This window comes from Phascolarctos cinereus, unplaced genomic scaffold (assembly GCF_003287225.1).
Source record: "Phascolarctos cinereus isolate Bilbo 61053 unplaced genomic scaffold, phaCin_HiC Scaffold_4;HRSCAF=312, whole genome shotgun sequence".
In the NCBI taxonomy this organism is placed as follows: domain Eukaryota; kingdom Metazoa; phylum Chordata; class Mammalia; order Diprotodontia; family Phascolarctidae; genus Phascolarctos; species Phascolarctos cinereus.
The window spans coordinates 108,953,288-108,965,819 of record NW_027555847.1 but is presented as its reverse complement, the minus strand read 5'-3'; the positions used below and the strand labels follow the sequence as shown (position 1 = coordinate 108,965,819).

General features: G+C 37.8%; 1 protein-coding gene across 1 annotated transcript in view; it reads right to left on the bottom strand.

The window, feature by feature from the left end:
* TTC39B (tetratricopeptide repeat domain 39B) overlaps positions 1–12,532 on the bottom strand; it is a 137,824-nt gene that overhangs the window by 43,041 nt on the left and 82,251 nt on the right. Inside the window, 3 exon segments of the mRNA XM_078152486.1 lie at positions 3,864–3,940; positions 5,027–5,158; positions 8,180–8,284. Coding sequence (XP_078008612.1) covers positions 3,864–3,940; positions 5,027–5,158; positions 8,180–8,284 — 314 coding nt within the window.

Sequence of the window (12,532 nt, the reverse complement as noted above, 5' to 3'; positions counted from 1 at the left end):
TAAAAATGGAAAGGAAGAAAATTTTGACATATTCAAAAAAATTTCTTCTTGCCCAGCTTTTAAGGCAGGCTCTTATAATCTGACTGCAATCTACTCACCCACCCTTTGGCCCACACTACTCTCTAATATAAATGCTCTACTCATTTGGTTATTCTAACTATACAAACTGGCTCGCTTCTGCTTTTATGATCCTTTTTTTCACTATAACACCTCAATCCTCTCTCTGTGTCTGTCTCTCTCTGTCTCTCTTTCTCTTCCTCCTTTCTTCCATCCTACCCCACTCTTCGTTACCTATTCTCAAAGAGTGATTGTTCCTAAAGGCCCAGCTTAAGTCTTCCCTCCTTTCTTAACTATTCCAGCCCACATGGATTTCTTCTTTGTCCAACTAACTATTCCCTAATTAAAACAGTCCGGGGGGGCAGCCAGGTGGCACAGTGGATAGAGCACCGGCCCTGAAGTCAGGAGGAACTGAGTTCAAATCTGGCCTCAGACCAAATACTTGACACTTACTAGCTGTGTGACCCTGGGCAAGTCACTTAACCCCAATTGCCTTAAAAAAACAAAACAAACAAAAAACATTTTTGGGGCAGCTAGGTGGCACAGTAGATAGAGTGCCAGCCCTGGATTCAGGAGGACCTGAGTTCAAATCCGGCCTCATACACATAGCACTTACTAGCTGTGTGACTCCGGGCAAGTCACTTAACCCCATTGCCTAGCAAAAAACAAACAAACAAACAAACAAAAAAGCAGTCCTGGGCTCATAAAAGACAATTAACACATATTTGTTTGTTGATTGAGTCTCTGAAAATGCCTTAACAAAAAATAATCGGAAATCATGCCCATGAGGGTCAAAATATAAGAATTCTTTGTATTAAATGTCTAATTTTAACACCTACTTAAAACCAATTCAGGGCAATAAGCCAGCCAGCTAAAGTATTAGGTGGAAACTTTTATCAAATGTAGAAATGATGAGTGGGTGTAAGACATGTTAAGCCCATGGAAACTTTAATTAAATGTATGCTCTGCTGCAAACCACCAGCCATTCAAGAATGTAAATGAAAATTACCAAGTGGAAAAATAAATCACACACAAATGCTACAATGTTTTGACTCACTCTGTTGGAAAAAGAAAGTCTGTTTGGGTTGTAGTGGCAGCCAAACACATACACACTGGAAATAAGGTGAAATAATTCATAAAAAGAGCCTGGACTAAAGTCTTAAGTTTATTTACTGTTTGCACTGCTTTGCTGTATAGACCAGGATGAACAGGAGGATAAATCCTATCACTTTTCCAGAACATTCATTTCAGAAGGCAAAAGTCAGGTGTTGGAGGGGTCTGGACTTAACACTAGCAATTTCAAAGGGTTGTTCTCAGGAAAAGTGCATAAGACATTCTAGAAATGGCAGCTGCCATGTGTTAGACCCAGGTGCTTCCAGAAGCAGGGTTACATAAATGACCTGCCCAAGAGCACAGAGATGGGAAGTGTCAGAACAGAGACTCAAACACTGAGAGTCTTCTGTCCAGTAGATCCAGAATTCTACCTACCACACACCAGATTATCTCTTGTAAACAAACGATCTCTTGTAAACAAACGAGCCATAAATAATTTATGTAGCACTTCAAAGTTTACACAGTACAAGTGGATTTAAAGTGCTTTCCTCACAATGCTGGATAGTAAAAATAATATCTTTGTTTTATACTTAAGGAAATTGAGACAGAGAGAAGGTTAGTGACTTGACCAAAGTCACACAGTAAATGGTGGACCTGGAAATCAAATCCAGGCCTCCTGACTCCATGACCAGGACTCTTTGTATTACAACAAATCCTAAACTAATCTGAATTCCAGTGTTCACTGAGTAGATGATGAAAATAAAAATTTTCTTTAAAAAACAGTACTCAGTAGATGGGCACTTATTGGTCCATTTGCTTTTGTTTGCTAAAATAACATCTCCCAAGGATAACACAAGATATACAAACTGCCTTCATCTATGTGGTCATACCCACAATCTCCTTACTATGTGATCCTGAACAAATCAGTTTCCTCAAACGTAAAGTAGGGTTAATGACAGCATCTACCACTCAAGGTTGTGTGAGACTCAAATAAGATTATATTTGTAAAGTGCTTAGCACAGTGTCTGGTATACACTAGGTGCTTAATAAATGTGTATTCTTTCCTTCCTTTATACTATTATCCCCCAAATTGTCCATGGTTTCTCAATACATCACTAAAGTAAAAGAATCTGAGCCATTCTACATGACAGGAAGAGTACTCTAAAGAACAAATTTATAACAAAAAAGGAGAGAGCAAGACGGAATAAAGATAATAATAGAAAAGAGAATTTTACATTTGTCTTGGTCCTAATGCCCAATTTCTTAGTAATATAATAATGGCAGCTAAGATGGCTGGAAAACACTCTGTAAGAAAACTATTTGAAGAAATAAGGTATATTTAGTCTATAGAATGGAAAAAATTGAGAGTGGGGTAGAGATATGCAGTAACTTTCTTCAAATATTTCAGGGGTTGTAAGGTGAAAGAGGCATCAGATTTGTTCTGCTTGGCTCCATAGAGAAGAATTAAGAATAATGGGAGAAAGCTGCACAGAGATGGATTTAGGCTTGAAGTGAGAAAAAATTCCCAAACAATCTGAGTTGTGTAAAGATGATATATGGGCTGCCTGGGGAAATGCTGAGCTCCCTATCACTGAAGCCTTTCAAATAAAGACTGAATGAGCACTTGTCAAGGGATATTATCTAGGGGATTTCTGACCTTGGTTCAGTTTTGACCAGATGGTTTCTAAGTTTCCTTCTGAGATTCTGCTTTAAAATTGTTCTATGTGAACTGGGAATGAATGAGCTATTCTCACTTAAAAGGACTATCATGGCTGCTGGTCCTCATTGTGTCCTATCAGTGACAACAGGATTCTCCAGATAGGCAGAGATTAGCACAACTGTCCCTTAATAACAAGCCCTTTGTTCATGCAGTACGCACAGTATTGCTCATTTTCCTTTTTATTTTTATTTACTTAATTGGGGGGGGGGGCAATCGGGGTTAAGTGACTTGTCCAGGGTCACACAGCTAGTGTCAAGCACCTGAGGCCGGATTTGAACTCAGATCCTCCTAACTCTAAGGCAGAGCTCTATCCACTGTACCACCTAGCTGCCCCCCTCATTTTTCTTTTTAAAAGCTATAAGAGACAGGATGGCAGAGTAAGAAGAGTACTTGCTCTGAGCAAAAGGATATGGGTTCAACTCCCACCCTTGATGTTTATTACCTGGGTGACTTTGAACAATCACTTAACCTCCCTGGCTTGTTTCCTCACCTATAAAACGAGTGGTCTAGACTAGCCTCTGAGAGGGCCTTTCACATGGCATGATTTAATCTCTGACTGGGTCACTGTAGTAACTCCCCCACCCTCGACTGCCCCCACCACCTATAAGCCAATAATATTATTCTCTGAGCGTAATGCTAGAAAAACTCATCCATTTACATGCTTGAAACATCTACCATGGCAGCACCACAAGCTAGGGAAACATAAGCTGAGAAGTGTGGAGTCTCTTGCCCATCATTAGCCTTATCAATGTTATGTAAAAATATATGGGTTCCTAAATATTCATAAACGTCCACATTCCAATTACCACACCTACTGCCCAACTTGACCAATATTCTCAAGAGACCTCAAGGTGCTTGAGAGGCAGCCTAGTGAAGTGGATGGTATGTTAGGCTTACATGTCAGGAAGACCTAGGTACCAATCCTGCTTTACTTACTAGCTAGGCTAGCTTACCAGCCTGGATAAATCACATAAAGATGGATCTGATGATCTCTCAGGTACCTTCTTTTATGTTTTATGATTCTCTGACTCACCTTCACTCAGCTGATCCACTGATGATTTGGAAACAAGACTTGACAGAGATTCTACCATTGTGTTTCTTTTTCTGAATCTACATCAAACAAGTGGGAAAAAAAAGAAAAGCATACAAAATGAGAAATTGAGCTGAATTCATTTCATTTCCATTTAGTACTCATCTCAGATAGAACCCCTTGATATAACCCCTAGAAACACAAAATAGTATTTCTACTCAACTATATTAAAGAATGACCAAGCTAGAACCCTAAACCTTTGATGCTGTTTTCCTTAATCCCACAGGACAAGATCACTATTTCTGTGGTAAATATACAATAAGTAACAGAAAAATCTCAGAAGCTTGGGAAAAAGTCAGATACTCTTAAGTTCTCTGAATCTGGAGGGTACAATATTGGGAAGGAAGAATGCTTGAAACACTAAGACCAGACTAGTCCTTATGAATTTTGATACTAAAAGAACAGCCCCTCCTGAGATATTTCTTCTGTATTTGTACATCAAACATAGGAGCATGATTTTTAAATCCATCTAATTTTCAGCTATCAAAAGGGTTCAAAGATGTTCAAAAAAAATTCTAAGATGCAGAATGCTACAAATGAACGTGTAAAACATACAAAAAGAGGGGCAGCTAGGTGGTGCAGTGGATAGAGCACCGGCTCTGGAGTCGGGAGGACCTGAGTTCAAATCCAGTCTCAGACACATAACACTCACTAGCTGTGTGACTAGGCAAGTCACTTAACCCCGACTGCCTCAACAACAACAACAACAACAACAACAACAACAAAACATACAAAAAGAACACCGCATTATTGTTTAGCCTTAACTGCCCTTCCTGAACACTAAAACAACAAAAATGAAGAGAGGGGCGTGTTTGTTCAACCCAGAAAGCTGACAGAACTGTGGATCAAAATACCATTTAACCAAATCTACCTGCCCTTTAGCCTACCTGGAAATACTGTTTTGACATTTTTTTAAAAATCTTGACACTGAAAATACAGAGAATAAGGGAGCATAGAAGCTGAAATCTACCTTTCTTTTCCTATTTAAAGTAACCTACTACAGTGAAGAATACAGCTCTCTAATTTTGCAGTTATCATGAGTTTTGCCACACAAAATTTAAGGCTGATATTCAGTCTTCTCCCGTAGTTAAATTACTCAGGCCTACTTTTGACAGGTTTGTAAAGCTTCCTTCATTGTGGAAATGCCATTTTGGATGTCCTGGTGTTCAAAGGTCATTGCTGCCTGCATTACTAAAATAGTGCTATAGCCCAGAGCATGATACATACTCTCTTTCGACCTGAAAAAGACATAAGAAAACAGAGCACTTACATTAGACTCCAGAACTTTTTAAAAACATCACATTGGGACTATACACAGAATTATAAAGCTATTATCTACTACTTCTCACAACTTCAATAGTATTTAACACATCATCTGGATCACTGATCTGCTGAGTACTAAGGACCATGCACACTGTATTGTAAAAACTCAGCCATTTAAAAACTATTTTGAGGACTTCTACATTTAGACCTATAATAATCGTCTTAAATCTCTGCTTCACTTTGCAATGATCTTTTCTTTACCACAAGGGGGCACATTCATTATGAACTTATTTTTTTAAAAGGTGTCCAAGCAATGCATTTTTCCCTACATCTTTACCTTTTCATCAACCAAAGATCAAACGAACAGTTTACTGGATTCAATTCTTGAAAAACAACTCAGCACAAAGTTTCCTTAAGTTAAAAACATGATCACTTCTCTCTCTCTCTCTCTCTCTCTCTCTCTCTCTCTCTCTCTCTCTCTCTCTCTCTCTCTTGCTTCTTCTTCCCCTTTTTGTTTCCCTCATACCCAAAAAAAATCAAAGATCCATGTAAATAAAAATATTTATAGCAACACTTTCTTTTACAGTAAGAACTGGAAACAAAATGGGTGCTCACCAATTGGGAAGAAGCTGAACAAATTGTGGTATATAAATGTTATATACTTGTTACAAAGATCTGTGGAGGGTTTTTTCCCCAAAGAGAGGAGAGATGGAGAGAAAATAGATTTTTTTGTCCATTGAAAAGCAATTAAATTAAAAAATAAAAAATTATGTGAACGTAATAAAGTTAAAAAAAAAAGACAAAAGGAATGAATTCAGAGAAACCCAAGGAGGAGTATATGAACTGACATGAACTAAGCAGAACCAGGAGAGCAATTTCAAAATGACAATACTACAAAGAAAAACAATTTTAAAAGACTTAATAACTCTAATCAACATAATAATGAATCATGAATTCAGAAGAATGATGAAGCATGCTTCCTACTTCTTAAGAGAGTTGATGGATTTTAAGTAAAGGATGACACAGTTATTTGTTTGTTTATGGGATATATGTATACATACACCCACAATCACCTTTTTCTATTCTCTATAGATAAGTGTTAATTTTTGTTGATGTTTGTCAAGTTCATAATTTTAAAATTTTCCTACCACAACGGGAAAATAATCTTTCTCTGGCTATATAAGAGAATTAACATATTTACAAAAAAAAAAAAAAGAGCTGTTGATTCCAGGTGGGAGGGGCTCTAGAGTTCAAATTTGCAATGATTAAGTGCCCACTCATCTGCTTGTATAGCTGAGTCACATGAACACTCCTGTCTTCCTTTACCCTAGTTCAGGAAATTGCCAAAAAAAGCCCACAGATCTTATGATCAGGCAGTGAGGAGCCATGGCAATACCAACCCACAAGTGTATCTATCATTTAGACAGAAGAGGGAAAAGTTATGGTAGGGAAGGTGAGTCAGCAATTACCCAGGAACATGTACAGAGGTGGTCAGAATAATCTTAGATGTCTTTTAAATAATGTAGACATGAGAAGCCAGCAATTTATTTATCTTGGTAAGAAAAAGGCCAGGGCTAAGAGACTGGGAATCACAACGTTTTTGAAGTGAGGGGCCTGGCATCAATCAGGAAGACTGCTTACCCCAGGGCTGGGAAAGCAAACAGGCAATTAGCATGGCAGCTCAGCAGAAAAGCAAGGTGGCCCCAGCCAGAAGCTGAGAGGACAAGGAATGGCAGCTACCAAGAGGGGAATGGGAGGTGTAGAAATGGGGCAGCTGCTCAAAAGCCTCCCAGAAAAATCCTTTTACCTACTCTCAATGAGACCCAGCCACTTAAAAGCTATCTGGCCTACAGCAAGTCACCTGACTTCATCCTCTTAGCACCTTCAAGCTCCACATGAATCCCATGATTCTGTGATTGTATTTCTTAGCTATGAGTAAGTTTTAGAAATACTTTTTATCTTCCATTTAAATATTAATACCCAAATCAAGTTTCTATGGAAAACAAACCCAAAACACATCACTCCTTTCCTGAATGGGAACAGCCAAATTAATTTGCCTCCTTGTTCTATGTGCACAAAGCATAGGTTGTTCAAAGGCACTGCCCAGGCCAAAAGAGCAGCACCAAAGTAAAGGCTTTATAGAACATTAACTGTGGCTTCAAAACCTCAAATTTGTAACCCAAAAACATACTTCTTAGAAGAAAGTTGTTGCTTTTTTATTATTGTTTTTCCAGGTGAAAATACTTTTTTTTTAGTTAGAAAACAAATATTCCCATTTTTTTTGGTAGTTACAATAGCCAATCATTGTTTAGCTTAGCAGCAATACCACCCTCACCCACCTACCTCCATTCCTAAAACTGGAGTAGTCCTACAATGCAGTAATATCATTATGGAGTACTGGAGTATTTTAATGGCATTTTAGTAATAGCTAAGAGAAAGAAGGGCAGTGTTAAGTCAAACAGGAAACATATCTTCAAAAATCAAAATGAACTGAAATAAGTTTGTTTTTAAGAATAAGTGACACTGTAACAATGGAGACCCCTCAGAATACTGCAAAATAAGGAATACTTGGAATGGGGGGGAGAAGCCACTTCACCCCTAATAGCAAAATATATATTCTTCTAATCTGTTATTCTGCAAGCCATTCAGACAGCATAAAACGAAAACAGAAAACTGTCATTATAAGGAACACTATGCCCTGTTATAATTATTCCCCTATTCCAACAATGCAATCGTGCCACCCAATATGTATAGAGAATCAGTTTTTTTTATATCAAAGGATAGTTATTCACACAAATAAAGTAAATCAAGATCCATATACAAAAAGCAATCCAGCTATGAATTCAAGGAATAATAAGCATACTATTCCATCAGGAAAGCAAACAAACTTTTATGTAGCAACATAAATAGGCTAAAAGCCAGAATGTTTAGAAAACTCTCTCTGCATGACAACTATCTGCGTTACCTGTAATTGAACGGAACTAAGTTAAACTTACCAAGGACGAAGTAATTCCAAGGCTTCTGAGAATCTATTATTTAGAAATAAGTTTAATGCCATTGTACATTCTTCTAGTGAACACCTAAGATCCATCTTGTTTTCCCTAAAGATCAAGAAACATAACATGCATTTACTGTTTATATTAGCTCATGATTTTTACTTACACTTTTAAACATAAAATCTGCACAAATTAGTCCCTCTCATCAATCACATCAGACGTGAAATTGGTTTTAAAAGTGGAAATCACCTGCAGAATTTTGGCTTTGCATAGTGCTTCATAACAGACATTTCAATAAACAGATGGGCAAACGGGTTAATGTGACAAAGCTGCTATTGAGAACGTGCTACAAGTTTAATAATCAACACTAGAAATCATTTTAGATGGAACCTCTACAAATTTCACCAAACTATACATCTGAAAAGCTAGTAAAATGATATAGCACTTAGCTATCCCCACAGTTTATAAGATTTAGAGTTGGAAAGAACCTTATTAGATCATCTTGTCTGGAGTTTTCAAAGCTGTAGGATATGCCACAACTGAGGAAAGTGAGGTGGGGAGACATCTTCTCTTGTGTGGCATGATGCAATGGCCAAAATTATTGGTTATTTTCAAATGTACAGTTTTTTCCACAATACACATAAATACACTTTTTTTCAATTAAAATAAAGTTCACATCCAAATTAACAAAAGCATATTCAACACAGCAATCCTCTACAACTGGCAGTTTATGCTGATCAGTGATTACCTAATGCAGTCAGCACAAATAAGGGGACCATCCCATCAATAACTTTGAGCTCACGACACAGATTGTGTCATTGTGCTCCTTGCTCCATTTAAACATGAAGTGTGCAAATTCAAAGTTAGGCAATTTTTGTGTGTACATTTAAAGTATCATACATATTTCTCAACATTATTGATTTTGGCAAGTCCAATACAATATAATATTCTGTTTCATTAAAATTTTACAACATTTAATACATGAAATAATGAGAATAGTAAACAGATAACTGCTTTTTAAGTAATTAGGTTTGATTTGTCTGAAATTTATATCTAATTCTTATAAATGAAATAATATTAAATAATATCCCTTCGTAACAGACAGTTGGAAGAGCAAATTTAACTGAACAGCACAGATTAGTACAAGCAAAGAAAAAAAAGAGTTCAAATAGTAGAAACACAGAAAAACAAAGCAAAAAGTCCAAATTAAGATATCATTCGCTTCATCGGTGGGTACCAAGCCAACAGAATAAAAATGACAATTCTACCTAAATTAATCAACTTACTCAGTGCCATCTCAATTAAATTACCAAAAAAATTTATTTTACTGAGTTAGAAAAAATAATAAAAAAATTCATTTGGAAGAACAAAAGGTCAAGGATATCAAAGGAATTAATAAAAATAAAAATGTTAAGAAAAGAGGTCTAGCAGTGCCAGGTCTTAAACTGTATTATAAGGTGGTAATTATCAAAATAATCTAGTACCGACTAAGGAATTGAATGGCAGATCAGTGGAACAGGGTAGTTACACAATACATAGTAGTAAATTATTAGGGTAACCTTATGTTAATAAATGTAAAGACCTAAGCTTTTGGGATAAGAACTCATTTGTAAACTAACTGATAAAAGCTGCTGGGAAAAGTGGAAAGCAATATGTCAGAAACTAGGTACAGACCAGTATCTTCCACCATTTATCAAGAGAATGTCAGAATATCAATATGACCTAGATATAAAGAGAGACATCATAAGTAAATTAGAAAAACATGAAACATATTACCAATGGATAGGCAGAATGGATAGGAGAAATAAAAAAGAGATAGAGAACACTGTTAGGTATAAATGGATAATTTTTATTACATTAAACTTAAAAGGTTTTACACAAATAAAACCAATGTAGCCAACATTAAAAGGAAAGCAGAAAATTGGGGGAAATTTTTCTATCAACAGTTTCTCGAATAAAGTATCTCAAATATTTAGAGAACTTATTTATAAGAGAACTCAAATTTAAAAGAATGTAAGCCATTCCCCAACTTAGAAATGGTCAGGGGGGCCAGAGCCAAGATGGCGGAGTGAAAGCAGTGACTTGCTTGAGCTCCCCCCTAAAACCCCTCCAAATACTAATAAAAAATGGCTCTAAACAAATTCTGAGGCAGCAGAACCCACAAAAAGACAGAGTGAAACAAATTTCCTGCCCAAGACAACCTGGATGATTGATCAGAAAGGTGTATCCGCGCCGGCTGGGAGCGCAGCGCAGCGTGGGCGCGCAGGCCACAACAAACCTGGAGCAGGCCTCAGAGGACTGAATCACGGGGCAGCTGTGGAGGTTTCCAGACTCCTCAATCCACCAATGCCAAAGACAACTTAGAAGGTCAGTGGGAAAAGTCTGTTTCTGTCGGTGCAGAGAGGAAGGCGGGGTCTCAGCTCCATTCCCCAAGAGCGGGGGGGGGGGGGGGCAGCTGCAGCTGCTTCCCAGCTTCCAGCCCACAGACTGAGGGGGAATCCAGTGGCTGATCAGAGAGGGACTGCAGGGATCTCTTTGCCAGTGCTGAGGCAGGAATCTCTTGCTTTGCCCGTGTGGATCTGGGTCACAGTTCTGGGTGGAGTGCTGGGGTGAGGAGGAGCTGGCTGGTGGAGCTTGTGTGGCTGTGAGAGAACCCCTCCTCACAGTTACAGGACAGAAAGGAGTACTTGTGGTCACAGGCCAGGAAAGGAGTAAACACCTCGCCCCTTATCATACCACCTTGGAAGAACTGAAAATTTACAGGTCCCTACAAGTATCTCTGAAAACAGCTACACAAACCCCTGAAGCTTGGGACAGTACACTCTCCACATTGGAAGCAGACTCTTACCTTAACAAAGAGTTTAAAACTCAAGTAATTGGCTGGGATCATGAGCAAGCAGCACAAAAAGAGTCAGACTATATTATCTTACTTTGGTGAAAAAGAAGATCAAAATATACAACCAGAAGAAGACAACAAAGTCAAAGCTCCTACATCCAAAGCCTCCAAGAAAAAATGAATCAGTCCCAGGCCTTGGAAGAGCTCAAAAGGGATTTTGAGAAGCAAGTAAGGGAAGTAGAGGAAAAACTGGGAAGAGAAATGAGAGTGATGCAAGAAAATCATGAAAAACAAGTCAACAGCTTGCTAAAGGAGACCCAAAAAATACTGAAGAAAATAACACCTTAAAAAAGCCTAACCCAAATGGCAAAAGAGGTCCAAAAAGCCAATGAGGAGAAAAATGCCCTAAAAAGAAAAATTGGCCAAATGGAAAAGGAAGTCCAAAAGATTACTGAAGAAAATACTTCCTTAAAAATTAGAATAGAGCAATTGGAAGATAGTGACTTTATGAGAAATCAAGACACTGTAAAACAAATCCAAAAATGAAAAATTAGAAAACAATGTGAAATATCTCATTGGAAAAACAACTGACCTGGAAAATAGATCCAGGAGAGAGAATTTAAAAATTATTGGACTATCTGAAAGCCATGATCAAAAAAAGAGCCTAGACATCATCTTTCAAGAAATTATCAAGGAAAACTGCCCTGATATTTTAGAACCAGAGGGCAAAATAGAAATTGAAAGAATCCACAGATCTCCTCCTGAAAGAGATCCCCAAAGGAAAACTCCTAGGAATATTGTAGCCAAATTCCAGAGTTCCCAGGTCAAGGAGAAAATATTACAAGCTGCCAGAAGGAAACAATTCAAGTACTGTGGAAACACAATCAGGATAACACAAGATTTAGCAGCTTCTACATTAAAGGACCGCAGGGCATGGAATATAATGTTCCGGAGGGCAAAGGAGATAGGATTACAACCAAGAATCACCTACCCAGCAAAACTGAGTATAATCCTTCAGGGGAAAAAATGGTCATTCAGTGAAATAGAGGACTTTCAAGCATTCCTGATGAAAAGACCAGAGCTAAACAGAAAATTTGACTTTCAAATACAGGACTCCAGTGGAACATGAAGAGGTAAACAGGAAAGAGAAATCATAAGAGACTTGTTAAGGTTGAACTGTTTACATTCCTGCATGGAAAGATGATATTTGTAACTCATGAGAACTTTGTCAGTATTAGGGTAGTTGAAGGAAAAAAAATTGTATGTATGTACAGATAGCTAGATAGATAGAGGGCACAGGGTGAGCTGAAGATTAAGGGGTCATATCTGGAGAATGAAATTAAGGGATGATAGAGGATGATACTTGGAGAAGAAAGGGACAGGTAGAATGGGGTAAATTATATCACAAAAAAAAACAGAAAAGTCTCTCACAGTGGAGGGGAAATAGGGGAAGGTGAGAGGAGGGAATGAGGGAATCTTATTCTCATAGGATTTGGCTTAAGGAGAGACTAACATAC